Source organism: Petaurus breviceps, unplaced genomic scaffold (genome assembly GCF_028583685.1).
Source record: "Petaurus breviceps papuanus isolate PSGF00001 unplaced genomic scaffold, PetGlider_PUasm1.0 91133, whole genome shotgun sequence".
NCBI lineage: Eukaryota > Metazoa > Chordata > Mammalia > Diprotodontia > Petauridae > Petaurus > Petaurus breviceps.
In genome coordinates this window covers 8375103-8402766 of record NW_027187419.1, presented here as the reverse complement: position 1 = coordinate 8402766, position 27664 = coordinate 8375103, and the positions used below count along the sequence as shown (strand labels likewise).

Genomic DNA, 27664 nt, shown 5'->3' with positions numbered 1-27664 from the left:
TGCAATCATCCCATAGAGTGGGGAGGAAGGAGAGTTTGATTTACAGTGTTAATAGAAACTCTATCCTTTCATTAATTAGAAAATCTGAGCATTTGAGATAGCTTTGTAAACTTTGAAAAAACAAGAATTAAGGTCATATATTGGTTCACAGAGCACTTATAGAGCTAACAGCAATCACTGATCCCCATTCATAACACATATCCTACAAAAGAGGCTATCTAATTACTCAGCTTTTATTCCCATCAAGGAACTGGAAGCATAAACATTTGGGGTTTTGTGTGTGTGTTTACTATTGTCCTGTCAATGTGTGTTTTAACTTGCACATTACGGAGCCTGAGCCCTCAAAGTCAGTCTTAGCTTATAATTTTTATTACAATAAAATTCCTCAATACTGAGTTTACAATGGTTTCTCATAGTCTTTGGCTGGCCTTACCCAAAGTGTAGTCCTCATCTATTTGACATCCTTTGAGGACTTTCCCTAACCAAAAACAAACAATAAAATCATATTCAGGCATCCATAGTTAATGATCCAATCACTTGAGTTAAGCATGATGCCTTCTGGTCACCAGGAACATTGATGGGGTTGATAGGGATAGAGGTACCAAAAGAAGCCCAGAGATGACCCAGAAAGTGAAGGGGAAGGGAGAGGGAAGTAAGGGGGAAGGTAAATCCAGCTTTATGTAACACAGAAAGAAAATTATTCTAAACCCTCCCAAGCTTTCTGCATACATACTCTGATACCTACAATTCCTTTAAAAGTAAAGAGTCTTTCATTCCACAATTAGAGATAAAGCTTAAAATGTACATCCCCTTGGGGCTAGCATGATTCTTCAGGTAATTTTCATCACTTAAATTCACACTTGTGATTCACATCAAATCCTTTCCTGGAAGCAGGTTTTTATAATGTTTTAGAAAATACAAAGGCACTAGAAGCCTGAAAAGGGGGAAAGGGGGATAGGTAAAGAAGGGAGAAGAAATGGAGTTGGAAAAGAGGACTTCAAGAACAAAGAAAAGGACATTAGGCATGGGAATGCCTTATATTTTTTATAGTATCTTCTCATTTACACCACTTCCTTACCACCGTCCTCTGACACAGGTGGACTCCATGTTACAGGTAAATTAAGGCTCAGCAGGAGTGTCCGCAAAGTGAACAGGATGTATTAGAGCTAGGGTTGGCCCTCAGGTTGTCTGTGTCTTTGTCTAGCACTGCAGCTGGGCGGCAGAGTTAATAAAGTACTGAGCCTAGAGTCAGGAAAATGAGTTCAAATCCAGCCTTAGACACATTGGCTGTGTGACTGGCTGAGTCACTTCTCCTCCTCCTACGTTTGTTTCCGTTTCCTCATCTGTATAATGGAAATTTACCTACCAAGGTTGTTATGAGGATCAAATAATTGTAAAGTGCTTAGCATAGGGAGCGCTAAATAGATGTTAGCTATTATTATTAGTTATCTGGCATTCTTTCTCTTATACCTGCAGAGACAGGAGACCTGTGATCTTGAGTAAGCTAATTACTTCGTCTCACTTGGCCTTCACTTCCTCATCTGTAATGTGAAGGGGTTGGACTAGACAGTCTCTAAGCTTCCTTTGAGTCCTGTTATTTTTAAAGCTCTATGCCATATTCTTCCCCAGGCCTGGTCTTAACTGTTGTCTACAAATGATCATTGAGTGGATCATTTTATTTTACATTTGTCATAATGTCACACATCTCTAACCTTGGCAGAAGAATGAACAAGATAAGGATGATTGTATCTATGTCAGACATCCTTATAGAAAATGAAAAATTCAGCTTATCAAATATTTCATGGGCAAATTTACATTTTCATTTTTCACCCAGATGACATGACATAGTCTGGGGATAGTCTCTTATCTAAAAGGACTGCATTTTTCTTCAGCATAGGGGATGTGGTGATTTCTCAAGAAGTTCCCTACCGAAAGTAGATTCCCTACAGAGAGGATGGAGCAGATTGCTAAGTGACTTTAGGCAAGTGGCCTCAGTTTCCCCACTTGTAAAATGAAGGGGTTGGACTTGGTCTCTAAAATCTCTTCTACTTCTAAAATTCTGTGATTCTATGCACTACATTCCTGTGGCTAAAACTAGTCCAGCTAAAAGAGTCTGTATTCCAGTAGCATGATAACTGCTACTGGAATAGCAACAACTGGGTTCCTTAAACCATGCAGGGCTAAATCAGATCTTTCCTTTGGACCAGTTGTGTTGCTATAAGTATGGTCACCTAAAAATAAACCACATTCTTTCCTAGCTTGGACATTTTCTTAGTCGTTTGAATCCTTAAATTGAATATGGACATACATTCTTTCCCTTCTGTTGAGTAAAGCAGTGGCTTTAACACATAGTCAACGATCTCTCCTTTCTCTGTATTCCTAAAGCTCTTCTTGTCTAGAGCATGCATTTGGCAATCAATTCTAGAATTCTGGAATAATAAAACTGGAAGGAATGTCACTTTGTAAACTATCTAGTCTTAATCTTTAATTTTATGGATAAGAAAAAATAGGCCCCCAAATAAGGGATTTGTCAAAGGTCACACAGCTAGATGACAGAGTGCTGAACCTAGAGTCAGGAAAACCTGAGTTCAAATCCAGCATAGGGCATTTCCTAGAGTGTGATCCTGGTCAAATCACTTTACCTCTGTCTGTCTCAGTTTCCTCAACTGTAAAACAGGTATCACAATAGCACCTATCTTATAGTGTCATTATAAAGATAGAATGAGTGTCATTATAAAGATAGAATGAGATATTTAAAAGTTCTTAGCACAATGCCTGGCACATAGTAGGCACTTAATCTTAGACTCAAAGTATTACTTTCTTGGTAAGACCTGCCAGAGGCTGTGTCCTGTTGGCATGGCCTCCATAAAATGAGGTCTTAAAATGAGAATGGAATGAAAAACAAAAGAAACATATAATTGAAAAAAATAATTGTTCTGGTAATTGAGGTTGTTTTATCAGTAAATTAGATCCAGTACACACTAGATAGAGAAACCAGCATCAAGATAGTCCTAAACATGAAAGTTGGTCCTTGAATTCTCCATTTTGGGGACAAGTGGCCTCCAAAAGGCAAAGAAGTATGAGTTTTCTTCATTTATATGTAACTGATTTGTTAGTGTATGCTAACTTAGGTGTACTTTTTAATTATATATGAAAATATGATCGACCATCCCCACAAATAAATGCTTCTAATGTTTCCCTGTCCAGTGCTTTTTCCACTGTATCACTAAATGTCAGTTATGATCTTATGACATTTTTTATTTTGTCTTGAACTATCATTTATCTCTTGGAATGTTATTTAGCTTTTCACATGTTTATATTTGTGTCTCCCAACTGGATCACAAACTGCTCTGGGGCAGTACTATGTCCAGTACGTCTTTCTATTCCTCACAGTGCCTAGAATAGATGTTGTCGTTGTTGTTGTTCAGTCATTCAGTTGTGTCCTTCTCTTCATGACCCCATGGGCCACAGCACACCAGACCTTTCTATCCTCCAGTCTCCTGAAGTCTGTCCAAGCTCGTGTTTGTCACTTCCATGACACTATCTATCTATCTATCTATCTCATCCTTTTCCATCCCCTTTTCCTTTTGCCTTCAATCTTTCCCAACACCAGGGTCTTTTCCAATGAGTCTTGTCTTCTCGTTATGTGGCCAAAGTATTTAAGCTTCAGCTTCAGTGTTTGACCTTCCAATGAGTAGTCTGAATTAATTTCTTTAAGTACTGACTGATTTGATCTCCTTGCTATCCAATGCACCCTCAAAAGTCTTCTCCAGCACCACTATTAGAAAATGCTGATTTTGTGGCACTTGGCTTTCCTTATAGTCCAACTCTCACAGCCATACATTGCTAATGGAAAAAACCATAGCTTTGACTATACAGACCTTTTTTGACAAGGTGATTTCTCTGCTTTTTTAGTATGTTGTCCAGATTTGCTATAGCTTTACTTCCAAGGAGTAAGAGTCTTTTAATTTCATAACTTCAGTCACCATCTGAAGTGATCTTTGAATCTAGAATACAAAAAGAATATAAAATCAAACATTGCTTCCATTTCTTCTCCCTCTATTTGCCAGAAGTGATGGGACTAATGTCCCATCTTAAAGATCTTAGTTTTTTCATGTTAAACTTCAAGTCAGCTTTTACACTCTCTTCTTTCACCCTCATCAAGAGGCTTCTTAATTCCTCTTCACTTTCTGCCATCAGAGTGATATCATCTACATATCTGAGATTATTGATATTTCTCCTAGCAACTCTCTTTCTAGCTTTTGATTCATCCAGCCTGGCATTTTGCATGATATAATCAACATATAAATTAGTACTCCTTTTTTTAACCTTTTATTTCCTTTTTGGAGGGGGGAAGGCAGGGTAATTGGGGTTAAGTGACTTGCCCAAGGTCACAGGGCTAGTAAGTGTTAAGTGTCTGAGGCCGGATTTGAACTCAGGTCCTCCTGACTCCAGGGCTGGTGCACCACCACACTTCACTGCACCACCCAGCCACCCCTAGTACTCCTTTTCTAACCTTAAGCTAACCAGTTGTTCCGTGTTTGGTTCTAACTGTTGCTGCTTGGCCAGCACACAAGCCTCAGGAGACAAGTAGGATGATCTGGCACTCCCATCTCCCTGAGGACTTACCACATTTTGTTATGATCTACACAGTCAATGGCTTTAGTATAGTCAATGAAGCAAAAGTAGATATTTGGTTTGGAGTTGGGCTTTTTTTCTGGAATTCCCTTGCTTTCTCCATAATCTAATGAATATTGGCAATTTGGTCTCTACTCCCTCTGCCTTTTGAAAATCAGCTTGCTCTTCTGACAATTCTCAGTTCATTGTTGAAGCCTAGCTTGTAGAATCTTAAGCATAAACTTGCTGGCATGTGAAATGAGCACAATTGTTCAATAATTTGTAAATTTTTTGGCATATGTACATATGTAATGATCACCTGAATCAAATTCACTCATTCCCATCTGTTTAAGCTCATTGACACCAGAGATGTTGATGTTCAATCTTTTTACCTCCTGTTTAATCAAGTCCAGCTTACCTTGGTTCATAAATCTTTCCTGGCAGGCTCCTATGCAACATCAGACTTCCCTTTTGTCACCAGACACATCTCTGGCTGATCTTTCTTTCAGCTTTGGCCCAGCTACTTCCTTTTTTGGAGTTACTTGTAGTTTTCCTTTGCTCTTCCCCATTAGTATGTTGGACACCTTCCAACCTAAGGAGTTAATCTTCTTATATCATATCTTTTTTCATTTTAAAATTGTTCATGGGGTTTTCTTGGTGCAGATACTGGAGTGGTTTGTCATTTCCTTCTCTAGTGGATCACCTTTTGTCAGAACTCTCCCCTATGACCTGTCCATCTTGGGTAACTCAGCACAGCACAGCTATGCAAGCCCCTCTACCATGACAAAGCAGTGATCCAGGAGGAGAGAATAGATGTATTTAGTAGGAATTTAATAGATCAATATTGCTTGACTAGTTGTTGTTCAGTCATTTTTCAGTCATGTACAAATCTTTGTGACCACATTTGGAGTTTTCCTGGCAAAGATACTAGGTTTGCCATTTCCTTTTCCATCTCATTTTACAGATGAGGAACTGAGGCAAGCAGGGTTAAGTGACTTGCCCAGGGTGCACAGCTAAGAAATGCATGAAGCTGGTTTTTTACTCATGAAGATGAATCTTCCTGATTCCAAGCCCAGTGCTCTATCCACTGTGTCACCTAACTGCCCCTAGTAATTTTTACTAATTGTGGCAGAAATTGGACCAGAGAACACCCTGTATAGCTTGCATATATTTGTTAAAGCTTTAAAAAGATCTCTGTAAAAGTTTAAGGGCTACATATGAATAGAATCCAAGATTGTGCCTTCACTATTTAAGAAATTATTTTTCTCAAATTTCATTAGTTTCTAACAATAATAACAGCATTTATCTAGTACCTATTATGTGCCAGCACTATGCTAAGTTCTTACAAATATTATCTCATTTGGTCCTCACAATAACCCTATTAAATAGGTACAATTATTATCCTTCTTTTACAGTAAAGAAAACTGAGGCAGAGATGAAGTGATTTGTCCAATGTCACACAGCTAGAAGTGTCTGAGGAGGGATTTGAACTCAAGTCTTCTTGACTCCAGACCCTGCATTTTACTCACTGCACTACCTAACAAATAAAAGATGATTATAATTAAATGAGTCTCCCCTCACTCTCCAGAGGTCTTTAAGAAAAGGGTACATGAACACCTGTTAGGTATGTGGTAGAAGGAATTCTTGATCAAACAAGCATTGTCTCTGAGGTTCCTTCCAACTCTGACATTCATTTTATGAAACTATCTTTAAGCAGGGTCATCCCTGGGAATAATTGTGGCTTAGTCAACTACCTCTTCCTGTGTCTTTGCCTAGTTCTGGTCCTTCATTCTAGGGAGAGAGACCTAAAAAACTCTTCCCCACCAAGGTTTAAGCAACTTAACATTTAATTCTTCCTAAGAAGGTTTGCCTTTTAAAAGTACAGAGGAGTTTGCTTATTATAAAAGAATTAATGGTGGAATTTCAGACACTGTGACACTTGGGTAGGGAAGGTATTTTGGGCATAAAGGAACATAGAGTTCCATGTTCCTCAGATACTACAGCATAGGCTTGCTCCATATATGCATACAGCTACCCTTTGTTGTAAGACTTAATATGCAGGACCCCAAAATCTATTACTTGTTTCCTAGGGAGATTTCCAAAAGATTATTTCATTATATAGAGTGTGTGTTCCAAACTACAGCTTTGTTTACTGGAATTGACTTATTACCTCCAACAGGAAAGTACTCACAAAATCAGAAAGAGAGGATGAAGAAGAAGTGAAGGCCTTGAGTCAGCTTAATTGATGGTAAAGGAAAGTAATTTTGCTTCTGAAATTGCCCCCTGCCACACCATAGTACCTCTTTATCAGGTTCTTTTTTGTTGTTCTAGGTTAGAAGGTCAATGAAATAAATTTACAGACAAATAAATTTTCAAGAGAGCTTGATGAATTGTGTGTACTTATTGTATTTCCTATGCTATTTGGCCACTGCTACACTTGATAATATCTGTTCCAATTCTCTCACTTCACACTTTCTTATCCTCCTCTTGTTTACTTTTTTGTGTTTCTTTTTGAAGTTTATTATCAGAATTGCAGGATTTGACCACATTAGGTGTGTCAAAAGCACCGGAAACAGGTGCTGTGAGTAGCCATCTTGGAAGCCATCAGGAAAAACAGACAAAAAGGAAATGGGGGGAAGGGGATGCTGTTATCTCCAAAATGCTACCTCAGCACTAAAGGTTTGAAGCCAAAGTTTCACTCTTTATTTCGCATTACCTTTCCCCAAGATTGGCCTGTCTGGTTTTCTTGGAGAAAATCTGGACTCTCCTTCAGAAAGCAGACCACTGCGAGATCTTTGAATACCCACATCACCATGCCAGTAGCTTGAAATTCATACACATAAACCCCAGACATGCTAAATAATATTTCTTAAAATTTCTCATTAAAACTAACTTTACAAAAAAGAGTTGTTTGGGGGTGTTTGTTTTGTTTTGTTTTTTAGTGTGCCATTAGAATTAATGTTTTTTCATTATTGTCACTTTTAAGTTCCCATACACAAGTCTGGTTGTCTAGGTTAAAGGGCTGAGCTTTCACCATAAACCCATCCCCTACTTTCTTTCACCCACCCAAGCTTTACATCAACTGTAAGGTCATAGGCATTACAGGTGGAACTCAGGAATCTATAATCAGTTAGGCAACAAGTCCAGTTAACAGATACTATAGCATCAGAAATGTCTCCAAAATTCTTTAATAACTAAGCTCACCAGGAATTTCTAGAAACTAATGGAGAGAATTTTAATAAAGATATATCAGAGAGTTTAAGTCAACTTGACATATTGGTCAATTCTTACCCAACTGTCATCCCTGTACCCAGCAGCAGCCAACAGCCAGCAAAACTTTCTGTAATTTACTGCTTAACAAAAGGTTTCCTCTGTTCCTTGAAGGCTAGAGGAGATCATGGGTTAGCAACATCTCTCCCTTTTTCTCAGATGATGCTTTGAACAGGAACCAAACTTATCTCTACTCAACAGTAGTCATTTCAGAAACATTTGTAAAAAGGGCAGATGTAGTAAAGGTTCAGCTGCCATATGTCCAATATAGGTCAATCTGAATTCTAGGAAAGATATATTTATTTCTGGAGGTGGCAGCTGGGTGGCTCAGTGGATAGAGCTCTGGGCCTGGAATCAGGAACATAAGTTCAAATGCAACCTCAGACATTTTCTAGCCATGTGGCCCTGAGCAAGTCACTTAACTCTGTTTATAAAATGAGCTGAGAAGAAGATGGCAAATCACTCCAGTATCTTTGCCAAGAAGACTTCAAATGGGGTCATGAAGAGTTGGACACAACTGACCAACAATATGTTTATTTCTAAATGTCCTATAAACATATAATAAATACAATAAATATATTGTAGCCCCTGAGATACCCTCATAACCCATGTGAGCCTCTCAGAAAAACTACCCCAGATTTAAAATATTGTATGGTCTATATCCACTCAAAACCATAGTTCACAGGCCCCCATCAATATGTTAAATTTTATTAGTCAAAGAATAAAGTTAGTTCAAAGCACAGACATTTAATGAAATGATATAAGAAAAGTAACAACACTCCCAAAATCTAGGTTGTCTTCTTCCATAGTTCTTTCCATAAAAGTGGAAAGTCCTACACCCAAGCTTTTAGAACATGTCCTGAGGGAGGATTCCCATAGACCCTCCCTTCAGGTGAGGCAATAAGGTTTGAAGATGGATAATGGCAGTGGGAATTAAAAGAAATAGATGTTTTACCAAGGCTTTTTAAAGGATTTCTGTTACTTCCCTATGACAGAGAAGGAGATAGGGCATAATCCATTGGCAGTCTTAATGAGTGACTAGGATGCCCTTCCAGCTGAGTTGTCTGCTGTATTAGCTAGAAGCTAATGGAAGTAGGAGAGGAGAGAGAAAGAACCTGGCCAAGGTCTGTCACTGATGCCTGTAACTCCCTGCTATTAGATTTCCCCCCCAAAAGATTTCTCTTGGGATTTGTGGCCTTTCTCCTTTCACTTTAAATAAAATATTTCTAAGCCAAGTGCTCAGAAATAAAAAGTAATCAGAAATGGTGGTTGTCCCTCATTCCTGAAAAGTACCAAAATGACATCACCATGCTAAAGTCAAGTTTCAGTGTGTCTGACTGTGACTGATCAAATCAATACGAGCTCAGAATGCTCTACCAGAGGTCGGGCACAAATAGTCCATGTGAACATTTGGGATGGAATCTCCAAATTTGCACATCCTGCATTCCCTTTGAGCTACCTCAGTTCTGCTTTGCTCCTAGAGCACAGCACCTTCTCTGATGTGGGCACGCCAAGCTGAGTGGTCCTAGTTTCTTCAAGAGATTAGTCTGTCAGTAGACATGCCAGTATCTCCCATGTCACACAATCAATTCCAAAGTTCTTGAGAGAGAACTTGAGAGTGGCCTTGTATCCCTTCTTCTGATCACCATGTGAACGCTTGTCCTATGTGAGTTCTCCATAAAACAGTCTTTTTGGCAAGCTTATGTTTTGCATTAGAACAATATGGCCAGCTCATTGGAGTTGCCCTCTCTGAAGCAGAGTTTAAATACTTGGCAGTTTAGTTCGAGTAAGGACCTCACTGTCTGATACCTCATGCTGCCAGGTGATCTTCAGAATCTTCCTTAGACAATTCAAATGGAAGTGATTCAGTTTCCTTGCATGGCGCTGGTATACTGTCCAGGTTTCACAGGCATACAATGAGATTAGCACCATGACTCTGTAGACCTTCAGTTTGGTGGTCAGTCTAATACCTCTTCTCTCCCTCCCTTTCCTTCAGAGCCTCCCAAACACTGAGCTAGCTCTGGCATTGTGTGTGTCAACCTCACTATCAGTGTGTACATCCCTGGAAAATACACTACCAAGGTAAATGAACTTATTCGCAGCATTCAAAACTTATTCATTTGCTGTAATCAATGAATGGTGTGGTGCTGGCTGATGGAGCACCTGTGTTTTCTTGGTGTTAATTGTTAGGACAAAATTAGCACAAGCAGCAGAAAATTGATCCATACTTTGTTGCATCTCAGCTTCAGAGGCTGAAATTTTCTATATGGCAAGAGGAGGTTATCCCCCATGAGTTCAAGGATGCCTCCATTGTCCATCTCTATCAAGGTAAAGGAAATAGGTTGTCTCTTTGGGGAGTCTCTCATTTATTGTTGCCAAGGTGCTTGCCAGAGTCCTCCTTAATAGGCTGATCTTTCTCCTGCTCCTGGAAGATGGTCATCTACCTGAGAGCCAGTGGGGCTTCAGAAAGGGCCGAGGAATAGTCAATATGGTGTTTGCTGCCCAACAACTCCAGAAGAAATGCCAGGAGCAGAACAGAGGTCTGTACACAACATTTGTAGATCTGATCAGTGCTTTTGATATTGTTAGTCATGAGACTTATGGAAATTTATGTCAAAATTTGGTTGCCCAGAGAAGCTCATCAGCATTGTACGTCAATTTCACAACAGCATGTTTGCCTGAATTCTAGATAATGATGCTCTCGTGCCTTCCCAGTCGCCAGTGTAATGAAACAAGGCTGTGTGCTTGCTCCCATGCTTTTTAGTATGATGTTTTCAGCCATGTTGTCAAATGCTTTCAATAAGGATGAGCCCGGCATCAAGGTCAGCTACAGCACTGATGGCAAACTCTTCAATTTGAAAAGGCTACAAGTCAAGACCAAAAGGAAGGGAGTATTGCGACATGATTTTCTGTTTGCAGATGATTATGCATTCAATACTCAGGAATATAAATAAGTAAAGATGTAGTTCGTGCCCTCAAAGAGCATGTAATATAGTCTACAAAGGAAGACTGAATAGAATGTTCTAATTAATTGGTTTTAGGGGTGGGAGAGAAGGGAAAGGAAAGAAAGGTAATTCTAAGATTTGGAACCTGAGTGATTAGAGATAGTAATGATATCTATCTTAGGCAAGTCACTTTTATCTAAGTGAGCCTGTTTCCTCTTCTGCAATAAGAGATTAGTCTGTCAATAAACATTTATTATGTGCTAAAAGGAGGCAGCTAGGTGGATAAACCCCTGGGCCTGCAGTCAGGAAAGCCTCTAATCTGACAACTTGGTAGATATTGTTCCTACCACAGGATAACTTGCTGCTGTGAGAAAAACTTTCAGATGTTTAGTGCTTCTCTTTTCTCTAGTCCCATATCTTGTTCACTGAAGGACATTTCCTGCCCACATACTTCCTCACCTCTAACTTAGGGTTTGTACCTTTTGTACTCAGACTTGGTTTATAACTTGGTTTTTTGCATTTTTTTTGGTGGGGGGGAGGCAGGGCAATTGTAGTTAAGTGACTTAGCCAAGGTCACACGACTAGTAAGTTTACAAGTTTTTTTTTTTTAATTCTTATTGATTATATTCAAATTCAGCCTCAGACACTTACTAGCTATGTGATCTGATCCTGGGCAAGTCATTTAACTTCTGCTTGCCTTGATCCACTGAAGAAGGTGTGATAGTAATGGCAATTAAAGATTCCCCTGTATTGGCTTGGTTTTCAAATTGATTGTGTTAAAACCCAGAGCTTGTTAATCCCACCTGTGGGATGGACTTTTTGAAGTGAAAAGAAAGTCCTGAACTGGGAGGAGCTGGTGACATAGATTTGGAGAGACAAGAGAGAGGCGGAAGATCTTTTTGGAAGCAGCACCTCGTGGAGAGAGAGAGACTAAGAATTGCTGGTGGCCGCTTTGAATTGCCCTGGACTTTTGAGACCTGCCCCCTGAGCTGCCAAGGACTGAGGAGACATGGCTGTTTTGCTGGTACTTTGTCTGTCTGTTTTGATGTTGTTTTGCCAGATTTGTCCACTGGTGAAAGACAGTCCTGTTGTTGAAGAAGTCCTGGAACCTGGCTTTTGGTTAAGAAGCCCTGAGACTGTCCTGCAGACAGAGAGTGAATACTGTCCACTGGTGAAGGACAGTGCTGTTGTTGCAGGGGTCTGGGAACCTTTCTGTTGGTTCGGAAGCCCTGAAGAAGGATTTTCTGGTTGTATGTTTACAGAAATCCTGGGAGAGGGTTTTGCTGATGTGTTCAGGGGTTCTAGGACTGTTCTACAGACAGAGGATGAATTCATGAAGGGACTGGCAATGTATCTTATGGCCTTGCTAAGCCTTGTCTCCCCAGGAACTAAGATTGCTGAGAACTTGCCTCTTGTCAAGATGAAGAAAAGATCTCCATTTGGGTATTAAGTGCTGTGTTTAAACTTGTTGTAACTCTGGGGTAGATTCAATTGTGATCCAGGGGTGGGGAACTTTTGACCTTATGTTTGGAAACTAATCTCCATTTGAGAAGAGGGGCTTTGTGGTGGATTAATTAAGGTATAGCCTAGGGGTGGAGAAGTATTTAGAACTGAGACTTTGTAATTGATTGAATGATTGGAAGGTCCTGGGGTGGGGTAGTCCTTGGAGATTATTTAATCACACTTAGTAAATGCTGTAATTTGGAATGATGTCATGTTTTGATCTTCTCTGTTCTGGGTTTGTTACTGAATAAAATGGAGAGCACCTATGCTGGTATTCTGAACCTTGGGAAGTTGCCTTTCCTTGGCATTACATTACAGAAGGAAATGACAAACCACTCCAGTATCTTTACCAAGAAAACCCCATGAACAGTATTAGGGTACTATGGTCCACAGGGTCACAAAGAGTCAGACATGACTGAACAACCATAACATGTGCTAAAAACTTTGATAAGCACTGAAGAATTCATACACAAAAATAGAGTTCCTGTCCTCAAAGAGCTTACAATCTAATGGAAAGGGTGAAATCCAAAGGAATGCACCCACATGGGAAATGATCTCTGAGAATCCAGGTTCTAACTATGACTACTAGTGGCAGAAATAAGAGAATGTGAAAAATGAACCAGCTTGGGTGGGGAGATGATGAGTTGATAAGAGCTGCATAACTGAGTGAGGAGGGAATATAGATATGCCATATAGCCTTGGGCATATAACTATACCTGCCTGACTAAAGTTGATCTTGTAGTTCAGGTTCAAGATTGTAACAAAATGAGATACTCAATAGACCATCTAAATAAGGGTGGGGAGGGAGTCTGTGGCCTTAAGGCCACATGTGGCCTTCTAGGTCCTTGGGTATGGCCTTTTGACTGAGTTCAAGTTTTGCAGAACAAATCCTTTTATTAAGGGGATTTGTTCTGTGAAGTTTGTATCCAGTCAAAGGGCGGAACTTGAGGACCTAGAAGGTCACATGTGGCCTCGAAGTAACAGGTTCCCCACACCTGGATTACAAAAGAAGGTTAACTTAACCACAGTGCCTGGCACATAGTAGGTACTTAATGTTTATTGATTAATTAAAAGGGATATCAGCAAAGATACAGCACTGGTCCAGGGAGATATTTCTTAACCCTCTCCCCAAATCCCTCAGCTTTTTATACAGAAAGGAGATGGATCTGGAAGGGGTGGTCAATGAGATATGGCAGCTCATGTGCTGTGAGACATCTGCCAACTACTAATTGCTTATGCATGGTCTAACATTTGTTCTGCCCTTGGGTGGCTGGGAAGCTGCATCAGTGGTTCAGTCCTTACCTACCTGCCTAGACAAATCAAATCTTAAGGATAACTTCCTTACCTTTTAGGGAATAAAGCCATTTTGGCCTCTAATCTGACAACTTGGTAGATATTGTTCCTACCACAGGATAACTTGTTGGTGTGAAAAAAACTTTCAGATGTTTAGTGCTTCTCTTTTCTCTAATCCCAGATCTTCTTTATTGAAGGACATTTCCTGCCTACATATTTCCTTACCCCTAACTTAGGGTTTGTACTTTTTGTACTCAGATTTGGTTTATAACTCTTTTTTTGCCTTTTTTTCGGGGGGGAGAGGCAGGGCAATTGGGGTTAAGTGACTTGCACAAGGTCACATGGCTAGTAAGTTTATAACTTTTTTTTTAATTTCTTATTGATTATATACTTGATGGCCATGAACAAGAACAAATATTTCAACAAAAAGGATTGTAAAATTATGAATTTATTACAAATTGCTTTTAAACATATATTAAATTTAACAAGTAACAAAACTGTCTTCTTTGTGTTCTCCTCTGAACTGCTTTATTTCTTCTACAAATTTAAAAATGATTTTATTAATGCTTTTTTTAATTTCTAGAAATATCCACTAATACATCTCCTACACACCATACAAGCCCTCTCTTATAACCAAAAAGCATAGCTAAGCAAAACACATTGTGTCTGAAAATATGCTGCATTGTGCACCATTGTCCATCGTCTTTCTGCCAAGAGGTAAAAAGCAAATTAGATCATCAGTTTTCTGAAGTCATAATTGGCTAATGTGTTGATCAGAACTCTTTACTCTCTCAAAGTTGTTTTCCTTTTCATTATTTTGGTTATGATGTGAATTATTATGTTTTCACTGCATCAGTTCATACAAGCTCCCTAAGATTCTATGAATCTCTTGTATTCATAATTTCTTCCATCACAAATTGTTCAGCCATTTTCCAGTTGATGGGAATCTGCTTTTTTCTAGTTCTTTGCTTCAATAAAAAGTATTACCATAAATATTTTGTACATATGAATCCTGTCTTTCTTTTTGTCTCTGACCTGTTGGGGGTATATACCTAATAGTGTTATCAATGGTTCAAAAGATATGAATAAATTAGTGACCTTGGGGGTATAGTTCAAAATTGCCTTCCAGAATTATTAGATCAACTCAGTTCCAACAGTACATTGCTGTGCCTGTCTGCCCATTGCCTCCCTGTCCCCCAACAAATTGTTGCCAATCTGATGGGAATGAAATGGAATTTCAGAGTTTTAGTTTTCATTCTTCTCCCTCTAGAGATAAATAATCAAAGGATATTAACAGGTCATTTTTCAAAAGAAGAAATGAAAAGTATGGACAACCATATGGAAAAAAAAATACTCCAAATCACTATAAGAGAAATGCCAATTAAAACAACTCAAGTCCATATCCACCAGATTGACAAAGATAGGGAGAAAAAGGAAATGACTGAAAACCCAAGAAAGAACTAGCATTGGCTATGTCCCAACAAAGAGCCTTCCTCTAATGGAAGAAATCAGAAGCCAATTCTCCTCAACCTTTAGAGTTTTTGGTTCAGTCACCAATCTCTTTAGCAAACCTCCCTCCCCCTACTATCTTTCAGCATCTCTCTCCAAAGGACCCAAAGCACCAAATAGCATATGCCCTTTCGTAAAGAGCCTCTGTGTGTATGTGTGTATAAAATATTATATCAAATAACTATAAGATGAATATATGATGTTATATATTTATCTTATATTCTATATAATATTATATGTATGGATAATATATTCTCCCTCATGGAGCCAAAACACATATGCCCAGAAGTACTCTAATCCTATTCCCTCTAAACTTTGTATATATTTTCTCCTTCATTATTGTGTATATATTGTCAGAATGAAGCTACTTGAGGGCAAAGACTTTTTTGGGTTTTGTCGACACACGATGTCTTGAACATGGGGAACACTTAAATAAAAATGTTTTAACTGAATTTTTAAGTGATCCTCATTTCTAAGCAAAGTTAAGAGTCATCTCTCTCTTTCAGCTCTGAAGGAGAGAAGCAGTGACCTTTCAGACAACTAACTCTGTGTTGGGAAAAGTGGCTTGGAATAATTGGGTTTGTGTCAGGTTTCTGAGATTTACCAGCAAATATGTAAGCCTGGGCCACAAGTTTTATTAGCTTCAGTTTCCTCATCTGTAAAATGGGGTTTCTATTACTTGGCCTACCTATCTCACAACGTTTGGGGTAGGGGGAGAAGGAGTTATATACTTATAAGTGCTTTCACTTTAACACATTTATGTGAGTTGTTCTAATTTAAGCAAACCTTTTGATTTAACCGTAAATTCCATCAACTTTGTGGTAGGATTAAAAACACTCTAAACTTGAAAGTGTTTTAGATCAATATACATACATATATGTATGTATATATTATTGTAATTTATGGATCTTAAGCAAACCTTTTGATTGAAGGACAAGTTTTATTAACTTTGTGGCAGGGTTAAAAATCATTTTGTAAATTGGAAAATGCTTTAAATCAATATATGTGCTTGTATATATTATTCTAATTTATGGATCTTGAGCAGATCTTTTGACTTCAGGGCAAAACTGCTCCATTGGAAGCCACATCAAATTTAATTTTTTTTTTTCATAAAATTTCTGGGCCCACCCTGCTGGGCTCGGCTTTTCCAGGTTTTTTTTTTTTCTTTCTTTGAATCTTTATCGATCATCCTTTTCTCAGCTAGCTAGCTGCCCCGTTCATCCAATGAGATATTTGTGAAAAGCTTACTTAGCACAGTGCTTGGCACATAGTAGAAGTTCAACACTTGTTTCCTTCCTCTCCCCTAACCCTTCCCCTTCCCGTCGAAGGCTTGTCCTGGGTCACCTCATTGCCCCCTTTGTCTGAACCTGACATGAGTTAGTTATCTCCTCTTAAGGCTGTCAGCCGACGCACCGCCGGGCAGGCAGCGGGAAGGGAAGAAGAGCTCACTGGAGAGAGGAGGGAGCCTTGCTTTATTTAGTTCTTGGGGGGGGGGGGGGGGGAGGCAGGGAGGGGAACTAGGGGCAGACGTTTCAGACCAGGTTGCGAAGAGCAAAGAAGTTCAGAGGAAAAGGAATTGAGGAATTGCCTGCCCGGGATGCTGCTGCAGTTTCCAGAAAGTGACTGTTCTTACTAAACCAGTTCTCTCTCGGCCAGTGTAGGGGGTTGCTCTGACCGAGCCATGGCCCTCTGGCTGGGGAGGGCGGCATCTTGCCTCTGTCCGCTGAGAGGCGGCCCCGGGCGCGGTGCCCACGGGAGGAGGGCTGTGTGGGGGGCGGGCCAGCTGGAGGGGCTGCCCTCCTCTGCGGTGACGTTCCCGGCAGGGGCTCTGCTCCTTGCAAGGCGCCCTCGCAGTGGTCGGCTGCGGGTCCCGGGAGATGCTGCTGTTGCTGCTACAGCCCTACTGCACTTCGCACAGCTGTTAAGGGCGCCTGGAATCCTGGGGCCATGCAGCCCAGGTCTGTGCAGCCCGGAGCGGCGCTCACCGCGCTCCTCACCGCAGTCTTGGCTTGGCCGCGGGAAGGAGGGAGCCGTCTCCTGAGTGGTGAGATCCCCGCTTCAACTCGTCCCTGGGGTGCATAGCGGCCTGTCCCCGCTAATCCCCCGCCCTAGCCAAGCAGCCCAGACTCCCTGGGGTCCAGGAAGTCCCCTGTGCTAGAATAGGGCGGATAGAGGGAAATTGAGGTTTTCCCGAGGGACCAACCTTTCTTAATACAGGAAGATTCCCTTTAATCATATCTGGAGGATGCATAAACCAGGTAGGACAGAAAGAGAACCTGTCGGTGCCCCATGGCCTCCTTTCAGCCCGCAACTTGAGCTAGCGGGGCCAATCCTGACCTTACTCGCGGTGGGTTCCTCAAACCCACTCAAGCAACCTCCTGAAAGGCGGGGTGCCTCCCTTAGCATCTCTTAGTTCCATTGCCTGTGTTCCCCAGGATTTGTCTTAACTCTTGGGGGTGGGATAGGCAGATTCCTTCCACTAAAATACTTATGCTTAGAGATCGGAAAAGAGCTATATAGTTGCCGGGAACCAAGCCCGCCTGATTCCTGGGGATGACTCGCTCTCTTTGCTTCCTTCCTTCTGTCGCTTCATTCCAGCTTCGGACTTGGACCTCAGAGGAGGTACACAGCTCTGGCTTCTTGCCTTTTCCAATATAATATTGCATGCCTGCGGAGTGGGGGGTGGGGGAAGGAGGAGGAATATAATTCACTTTATGCAGATGTCTTCCGTGGAAGCTGGTTCCTCTATAAAGGCTGTTAGATTAACAGAGAACCAAAAGAAAAAAAAATCAACTCCTTTTCAGTAATCCCTAGCCACACAGGCCTCGACTCAACTACCCAAATTCAGAATATGTCATAAGAAATCCCAAATCGTTCATGTTTTGAGTTGGGTAACAGGATCTGAAGTAGGGAAAGACTTACCTTCCTATATGTGCTTGGATCCATATTGCACAGCCTTCATATTTGCTTATCTTGAGGGGCGAGTGGGAATAGCTAGATGATTTAGATTGGTTTGTGGAGATCAATATTAGGCTGACTTCCTAGGAGGGAGAGAAAACTAAAGTCAGGAAGCTGGCCCAGAGGATCAAGGTCTGGTCCAGCTCTGATTCAGATGAATAGATTTTATTCCCTGAACCCACACCAGCTAGCAGCCAAGATGTGTGTCCCAAGAAAACTGGGGAAATAAAACTGAATTGGGAATTTAGAACTTCCATGGATAATCCACAGACAACTGAAAGCTGACTACAATCAGCTCCTGTGTCAGATTGTAAAATTTCTGGATTAGCTGGGCCTCTTTCTGACAAGTCTTTCCCCCATCCACCTGTCTACTTTTGGGAAATGCCACAGTCCAAACTCCAATCCCATGTACAAACCTACTCCATAACAACCAGAAGATGTTATTCTTCAGCCTCTGGCTGATCACATCCAGGGGTGGATAGCTCATTCTTTGGCAAAACATCTCATTCCTTGACACAGCATGCTGTGTTGAAAATAACACTGGTAATCAAAAGAACTGAATTCTAGTTTCATCTCTGCCTTGCAAGTCACTTACATTCCTGAGTGTATCTTTTTATCTGTAAAAACAAGTGTTATGCTAGATAGCCTCTAAGCTTGCTTCTAGCTCTAACAATCAGATGTATTGTTGGACTTAACTCATTGTTACAAAGATCTCTACTGGAGGGAGTTAGGGAAAGACAGAACCAAAACGAACTGGGAATGTGGGGAAGGGGGATGAGGTCAGTGGAGAGCACTGCACTCAGAAATGCAAGACCTACTTTAGAACTTGGTTCTATTATTTATCATGTATAGGATCTTGATCAAGCATCTTCATTTCTCTGAGCCTCAGTTTCCCCTCCAGTAAAATGAAGGAGTTGGGCTAGATTAGAAGTTCTTAACCTTTTAAGTCATGTGACTCCTCTGGCATTCTGGTTAGAACCAATGGACCCCTTCTCAGAATAATATTTTGTTGTCTATACTCATAATAGGCAGCTACTGGCACAATGGATAGTGGGCAGGACCCCAGATCCAGGTCGTGAAGACCTGAGTTCAAAACCTGCTTAAGGTACTTTTTAGCTCTGTGAACTTTCTAACAAGTCACTTAACATCCCCGGACTCATTTTCCTCAATTGTAAAATGAAGATAATAATAGCACTAACCTCCCAGGAATGTTCTGGGGATCAAATAAGATACTTGTAAAGTGTTTTACAGGTGTTATATAAATGCTAATCATTATAATAAAAGGAAATACTAAAACTTAGTTAAGGTTAGTGAAATTAAAGGTGTAATTTTTCTCCACCTTCATAAACTCCCTGAAATCTATTCATGGATCCAAACTAAAAATCCTTGGACTGGATGATCTCTATAGTCCTTTCCAACTCTTGATCTGATGTGAAACTCAAATCAACTCCTTGTTTAGAGTGTTTTGTGAGATATTTGAGGAGAGTTAGGAAAATTATGATGTTGCTGGATTACTTTGGATTTCATTTTTCAGTCCTATGAAGATTTAGTTATCTTTAGTACAGATAAAGGATTTGGCTGCATGTAAGCACCTTTGCCTGGTTTTCTGCTGATGTGGGTTATATGATTGAGGCAGTGCTGTCCCACTCCTGAAGGAGGTTAGGGCAGCCATGTCAATAAACTATGAATTTCCTAGAGAGGGAAAGAACTAGGTTGTGGAACCAAATTTCTTTCCCTCTCTCAGTGGTTACAATTTATACTCACACCTTAAATCTTAGCTCTTTTGTTACATGGCCTTGATCTCTTTAAAAGGCTTTTTTTCCTTCTTTGTATGCTCTTGGAGAAAAAAATCAGATACTTCTGTGCTCTGCGATGTGGCAGCATTTCAAATATCATGATGTTTCAGTGATGCAGCTTGAGAGGAGTGCTGGAAAGAGTACTGAATTTGGGGTCAAATAACCTGAGTTCTAAAGCCTCAGTTTCCTAATCTGTAAAATGGTAGGGTTGGACTACATGGCCTCTAAGGTCCTTTTCAATTCTACATCAATGATCATATTGCTCTTTATTAAAGATTTGTACAGATGCAATATGTCAGTGAAAGATGAAGCATAGTCCTCAGTAGAATCTCTGTCACTTAATTTTTTGTTACTGTCTTAATTGTCCTTAATTAAAAACCTTAATTGCCAAAAACATCCCTTCTCACTCCCTTACCCAACAAGTCATCCTTTTTAACAAAGAATAAAGAGGAAAATAGGCAGGGAAGCAGTTCAGAAAACTAACCTACACCATAACCAAATCTGATAGTATATGCAATGTTTCAGATCCACAGTCCCCCACCTCTGCAGAGTGCATTTTCTCATTTCTTCTTCAGAGACAAGCTTGGTCATTATAACTGCACAACATTCAGTCATAAGATCATAGGGTCAGAGATTTAGAGCTGGAAGAGGCCTTAGAGATATTGAATCCAAGCCTTTCATTTTACAGATGAGGAAACTGAGACCCAGAAAGTCTAAATGACTTTTTTTTAGAATCACAAGTCTGACAAATGTCCAAGACAGGATTTGAACCTGAATCTTCCTGACTTGTAGTCCGATATTTTATCTTTCTGCCTGTCAGATTTTTTTGTTTTTTTTCAATTGCATTGCTGTAATTATTGTATATGTTCAATCAATAAACCAAAGAACAAGCATTTATTAAGCACTTATTGTGTCCCAGGCAAGCACCGGAGAATACAAAGAAAGTCTAAACAACAGCAATTCCTCCCTGGTTCTGCCTACTTCGTGTGTTTCAATTCTTATAAGTCTTTCTATGTTTCTCTGGATTCTTCACATTCATTATTTCCTACTGTGCAGTAATATTCTATTACATTCATATACCACAATTTATATAGCTATTCTCTAGTTGATGTGCATCTACTTGGTTTCCAATTTTCACTACCACAAATTGTGCTGATATGAATACTTTGATACATATGGGACCTTTCTGTCTTTGACCTCCTTAGGGTTTATGCCTTGTACCCACTCCCTTAATCATCTCAGGACAGAGTCAGATGGGATGTTCTCTGGGGCAGCCTAAGCCTGGTTCTGTTAGGCCATATCAAGGGATAAGCCCTCTGTAGTTCCTTTCCTTTAACTCCTCCCCTAGAGAGAAGATTCTGGCAATAATCGACTATCAATCAATACATATTTATTGAGCACTTCCTACATGCAAATCACTGTTCTAGGTGCAGGGAGAAAGAGGAGGAGGGGAGCTGTAAGTACAATGAATGAAATAATCCCTACTTACAATCTAATGATGACAATGAGAACATACATAAATGTAAAGTCTACCTACACATGGACTTCCAATCCTGCTTTGTAAGATGGGAGTTTTTTGTTTGACTTCTTAGTTAGCCTCCTGACCCAATAAATCAGTAAGTAGATTCATTAATTTTGATTGTCAGAATCTCCTGAGACTCCACCGTGTCACCAAAGAGAGAATTGCCTCTCTTTGGGTGAGATTGTGAAATCTCCTCTCATCTGTCCCTGTTTCAAGGAATAGCCATTCTGCTTTTCAGGAATCTCTAATGGAATGAAGTCATGTTTCAGAAACCAGAGGTAGGGTCCTTACATAATGCAATCAGGGGACTTTCAATCACTGGATCCTTAGCCTGGATGTGTACACTCAATACATGAGTCAGCAGTATGATGAGGCTGCCAAAGACGCTGAGATCTGAGGCTGTATTCAGTTCAGTCCAACTCAGCAAGCAATCACTCAGTACTTACCAGGCTAGGCACTATGCAAATGTTGGGGACATACAAATGAAAAGTGACATAGAGCCTTACTGCTGTGGAGTGCCTTACAGTCCAGGTGGAAGATAAAATGGACACACACATAACAAGGATAAAGCAGGGATGTAACATATGCACAGCAGAGAGCTCAAAGAGCTAGTGATGAGAAGCATAAATGCTCAGAAAGGAAGGATGAGAGTTCTGCACTCTGTTCTCATCGGAGTCCCTCCACAGGATTACTCCCAATACCGTACACCACATTTTAGAAGGTACACAGGAATTTGCTCAGAAGTACTTAACCAAGATATTTGGAGGATCTGAAACTATATCAGATGAGGACTGACCAAAGGAACTGAGTATGTTTAGAACAAAGAAAAGAAGACTTAGGGGAGGTACAATAACTGCTTATTTGTTTTTGTTTTTTGCCTTTTGGAGGGGGAGAACTTGCCCAGGGTCACGTGGCTAGTTTTGTGTTTTAAGTGTCTGAGGCTGGATTTGAACTCAGCTCCTCCTGACTCCAGGGCCGGTGCTCTATTTAACGCACCACCTAGCTGCCTCCAATAACTGTTTATTTGAAGGGTGATCGTACAGAACAGAACTGCCAAGCTCCAAAAGGCAGACCTGGGACCAATAGGTAAACTTCACGAGGAGGAAGATTTCAGCTCAGCATAAGAAAGGCCTAACAATTAGAGCCATCCGAAAATGGAAGAGGCTGCTTTGGGTAGCCTTGAGTTTCCCATCCAGCCAGCGGACACGCCGTGCCTTTCCCTGAGCCTCAGCTGCACTCTGACCTGCACACGCCTCGCTTGTGTGTACCTTGTGTGTTGTCTCCCCCATGAGACTGTCTTTTGCTTTTCTTTCTAACCTCCACGACCTGTCCATTCCTGACACATAGTAGGTACATAATAAATGTTTGTTAGCTGCCTGGAAATGAAATAATTATAATAGCCATAGCAGCATTTATCGAGTGCTTTAACGTTTACATATATCATCTGGTTTGAACCTCAAAACAATCTTATGAAGTAGACATTCCAGATGATATTATTCTCATTTCACAGAGAGAAAACGGAGGCTCAAAGAGGTAAGTTGACTTGCCTTTGACTTCACAGGTGGTGTCAGAGGAAGAATTTGAAGCTGAATCTTGACTGATTTCAAGTCTGAACTCTGTCTAGGGGGGAGGTGGTGCAGTGGGTAAAGTGCTGAGCTTGGAGTTAGGAAGACCTGAATTCAAATCCAGTCTCAGATACTAGATGTGTGACCTTGGGCAAGTCACTTAATCTCATTCTGCCTCAGTCTCCTTATCAGTAAAATAGAGATAATAAGAGCACCTACCTCCCAGGGCTCTGAATTTCAAATGCAATAATATCTGTAAAGCTCCTGGCAAGTGCTATCTAAGTGTAGTTTTTATTACTGTTATCCATTACAGTCGAGTTAAGCAAATTAACAAGAATTTATTAAGCAATACAAGTAATTGAATCAGGCATTTGGCTATGTGCTAGAGATACAAAGAAGGCAAAAACAGTCTCTGCCCTCAAGGAGCTTACAACCTAATGAAGTCAGGCAACATGCAGACAACTATATACAAACAAGATGCACACAATTTGGCTGTTGAGTTGTTTCAGTTGTGTCCAAATCTTCATGACCCCTTTTGGAGTTTGCTTGGCGAAAATACTGGAGTAGGGGCATCCAGGTAGCACAGCGAGCAAGAGCACCAGCTCCAGTGTCGGGATAACTTGTGGATCGAATCCGGGCTCAGACACTTAGCACCCACCCAGAAACACCTGGCCGTGTAACCTTGAGCAAGTTACTTAACCCCGATTGCTTAAAAAAAAAAGAAAGAAAATACTGGAGTGGTTTGCCAGTTCCTTCATAGATACAGATACACACATATGCACATATGCATATACACATATGCACATATGCACACATATACACACATGCATATATAGACAAACACACACACACACACACACATATATACATATGATAAATTGAAAATAATCTCAGAGAGAAGGCAATAACATTAAGAGGGATGGGGAATGGCTTCTTATAGAAGATGGGATTTTAGCTGGAACTTGAAGGGAGCCACGGGATGGAGGTGAGGAGGAAGAGAATTCCAAGAGATTGCCAGCAAAAATGTATGACGTCAAAAGATGTAAAGTGGGGCAACTAAGTGGCACAGTGAATAGAGCACCGGACCTGGAATCAGGAGGACCTGAGTTCAAATCCAGCCTCAGACACTTAACACAAAACTAGCCGTGTGACTTTGGGCAAGTCACTTAATCCCAATTGCCCCTCCAAAAAGCCAAAAGAGAGAGAGAGAGAGATGTAAAGTAATGTAAAAGGAACGACAATGAGGCCAGAGTCACTAGTTCAGAGAGAAGATGAGAGTGTTGTAAGGCGTAAGAAAAGAGGAATTGTAGGAAGGGGCCAGATTATGAAGAGCTTTAAAAACCACTGGAGTGGCTGCACTTTAGAAAGACGGCTTCCTGAGTGGAGAATGAACTGGAGTGTAGAGTGACTTGAAGCTGGGAGCTCAACCAGAAGACTATTACAGTAGCCCAGGCATGAGGTAACAAGGGCCTGTGTCAAAGGAGCAATTATTTCAAAAGAGAGAACCAGACCTATACAATAGACATTGCAAAAGACAGGAGTAACAACAGATTCTTGAAATCAAAGGAGCAATCCCCAACCCAGAAGTGAACTTGGCAGGGACTGCAGGAAGGGAAAAAGGAATCCATAGTGGAAAGAGGTGGGGAGTGGGAGAAAAAGGATAGACCTTAACTCTGGAAAAGCTTCCTGCTTTTGAATTAGGGACATCCTTTATAAACCCTCTGAGCTCTACCTCACCTGCCCCTACCTGGGGCTCCTGAAATCCATTGTTTCTGAACTTTTCTTTCCAGGTATATACATCGAAATTCTGAAACAAGTTGACTTCTTTTTCTCTAGGGCAGCCAATCTGCAGGGGAGGGACCCAGAGGCCATGCTATAAAGTTGTTTACTTCCATGATGCTTCCAGAAGGGTCAGTTTTGATGAAGCCAGCATGGCTTGTCAAAGGGATGGAGGCCAGCTAGTCAGTGTTGAGTCTGAAGATGAACAGAGGTTGATAGAAAAATTCATCGAAAACCTCTTGGCTTCTGATGGAGACTTCTGGATTGGGCTCCAAAGGCATGAAGAGAACCAGGGCAACAACAGCACAGCCTGCCCAGATCTGTACATGTGGACAGATGGCAGCACATCGACATTTCGGTAAGAGTATGGAATCCAAGGGAGTGAAAAGGAATGAAACATAATGATGCCTGAAAGTAATGGGTAGATTGTTTTAGGATTAATAATGTGTGTGTATGGGGCGGCCAGGTAGCCCAGCAAGTAAGAGCACCGGCCCCAGTGTCGGGATGACCTAGGGATCAAAACCGGGCTCAGACACTTAGCACCCACCCAGAAACACCTGGCCATGTAACCTTGAGTAAGTTACTTAACCTCAATTGCTTAGGAGCGGCCAGGTGGCTCAGCAAGTAAAAGTACCGGCTCCAGTGTCGGGATGACCTGGGGATCGAATCCAGGCTCAGATACTTAGCACTACACCCAGAAATAACTGGCCGTGTAACCTTGAACAAGTTACTTAACCCCAATTGCTTAAAAAAAATGTGTGTGTGTGTGTGTGTGTGTGTGTGTGTGTGTGTGTTGGGGCAGCTAGGTGACACAGTGAATAGAGCACTGGTCCTGGAATCAGGAGGACTTGAGTTCAAATCCAGTCTCAGATACTTGACACTTACTAGCCATGTGACCTTGGGCAAGTCACTTAACCCCAATTGCGTTGCCTTCCCCCCTCCAAAAAAGCAATAATAATAATAATAATAATGTGTGTAGATAGACATAGATATATGTGTATACAGATTTTATGTAGATGTATATACACACATATATATGCATATGTACCTAAATTATACATACATATATGTTTATATACATATATATATATAATGTGTGTATATGGCTAATAATACCACCTACCTTCCAGGGGTGTTGTGAGTTTTAAAAGAGATAATAACCTGGCCCCTTCCTACTGTCTCAGTTTTCTTACCCTTTATACCCTTCCACCTACTCTCTGAACTAGTAATTCCAGCCTCATTGCTGTTCCTTTTACATTGCTTGACATCTTTTCACTCCATATATTTTCATTGACAATCTCTTGGAATTCTCTTCCTCCTCACTTCCACCCTCTGCCTATCTTAAAGTCCCATCTAAAATCCCATCTTCTATAAGAAACCTTTTCCAGTCCCTCTTAATATTACTGCCTTCCCTTGGAGATTATCTTCAATTTATCACATACATATGTGTATATGTGCTATACACACATACATGTACACACACATACCATGCATATGTGTATACATATATACGCATATACATATGCATGTATAAAATGGCTTCCATACCCACTAGAATATTGTGAGGATGAGGCAGTCAAGACGGTGTCATTCTCACTTTATCTACAAAATTCAGTGGGAAAGTAATGTCTGATCTCTATAGTTTTCATAAAATGTCTGGGGCTGGCTTCTGTCCCCAGTGGCAGAACTAGAACCAATCATAAATAGAAGTCATCATAGATAAATAAATTTTAGCTCAATTTTGCAAAATACTTGTAATAAGGCACCCAAGGAGCATGGTGAATAGAGTGCCACGCCTGGAGTCAGAATGATTCATCTTCCTGAGTTCAAATCCAGGCTCAAATACTTACTAGCTGTGTGACCCTGGGCAAGTCACTTAACCCTGTTTACCTCAATTTCCTCATCTGTAAAATGAGTTGGAGAAGGAATCTTTGCCAAGAAAACCCCAAATGGGGTCACAAAGTGTCAGATAAGACTGAAAAATATCTGAACAACAACCAAAATTAAATGTTCATTCATGCTTCAGGTAGCATTTACATTAAGAGACCTCCAAAATTCCTTCCAATTTTGAGATTGTATTCTTCTGCCAGATCCAAATGACCCACAGAATTATGAGGATATACCAGCTCTCACCTTTGCCAGGACTTTTATCTTTCCCCACCTTTTTTGCTCATATCAAACAACAATGAGAAGGAAGGCAGTTTGCTGCTTACCTGCTCATCTAGAAATAACTGAAATTGGAAAAGACATTTCTGTATTTGACCATCCCGAGCCCCATTCCCTACCTCTAGCCCCTCCATATCTGATTTCTTAGCCTGCTTGCTTTGTGAAATATTTGCACATTTGCCTTGCCTCAAAAACCCTGAACTTTCCCTTGGCCATTCAGTTCTGGGAAGGCCGCCCTAGTTATTCAAGCTTAGTGAAATAGGAATTTATTAAACTCTTGCTGAAATGAACTATTTGTCTTTGCCACCTATATGATCATGAGGCATGGCTCTGAGGACTGGGTTAAAATCTCAGTTCTATTACTTCCTACCTGCATGATGTCAGGCAAGTCACTTTAACCATTGGCTTCTGTTTCTGAATCTGTAAAGAGGGATGTGGACTCATATTTTTCTTTCTGGTCCCTTCCAACTATAAAGCTATAACCTTTGGAGGGGTGGGTTTCCCGTGTGTTTGTTTTTCCAACTTAATTAGCAGACTTGTGAGAAGCAAAAGTATATAATGAAGGAAAAAGAGCTGCTCTCAGAGTCAGAAAGATACCGGTTTCAAGTCTTACTTCTGACATGCTGGCCATGTGACCTGAGGCAAGTCACTTAATCTCTCGGTGTCCCAGGCAACTATTAGTTCCAGAGAAGGTTTCAATCTTCCTTAGTTGAGGAAACGAAATTACAGGTCTGGTCAAAT

At 40.7% G+C, this 27664-nt stretch overlaps 2 protein-coding genes and 1 long non-coding RNA gene across 11 annotated transcripts in view; 2 read left to right on the top strand and 1 right to left on the bottom strand.

The window, feature by feature from the left end:
• HOATZ (HOATZ cilia and flagella associated protein) overlaps window positions 1-6986 on the top strand; it is a 56866-nt gene extending 49880 nt beyond the window's left edge. For 2 of the 6 annotated variants that reach the window (XR_011166815.1, XR_011166816.1), the window contains exon 4: window positions 6033-6056. Coding sequence is in view for 3 of the 6 variants with exons in the window: in XM_069080590.1 (XP_068936691.1) it covers window positions 6797-6863 (67 nt within the window). In the remaining 3 variants the exon portion in view is untranslated. The other 4 variants (XM_069080592.1, XM_069080591.1, XR_011166814.1 and 1 more) reach the window with 3 other exon arrangements.
• A 9848-nt stretch (window positions 6987-16834) lies between these two features.
• The window catches only part of LAYN (layilin), a 54277-nt gene continuing 43447 nt past the window's right edge, over window positions 16835-27664 (top strand). The window contains exons 1-3 of one of the 4 annotated variants that reach the window (XM_069080589.1): window positions 16835-17181; window positions 17736-17759; window positions 24815-25115. In XM_069080589.1, the coding sequence (XP_068936690.1) occupies window positions 17085-17181; window positions 17736-17759; window positions 24815-25115 (422 nt within the window). In that variant the 5' untranslated portion in view covers window positions 16835-17084. Of the gene's footprint in view, window positions 17182-17256; window positions 17396-17735; window positions 17760-24814; window positions 25116-27664 lie in introns of those variants that run through there. The other 3 variants (XM_069080587.1, XM_069080585.1, XM_069080586.1) reach the window with 3 other exon arrangements.
• LOC138155375 (uncharacterized) overlaps window positions 17387-27664 on the bottom strand; it is a 76614-nt gene continuing 66336 nt past the window's right edge. The window contains exon 3 of the long non-coding RNA XR_011166817.1: window positions 17387-18178. This is a non-coding gene — a long non-coding RNA (uncharacterized lncRNA). The remainder of the gene's footprint in view (window positions 18179-27664) is intronic.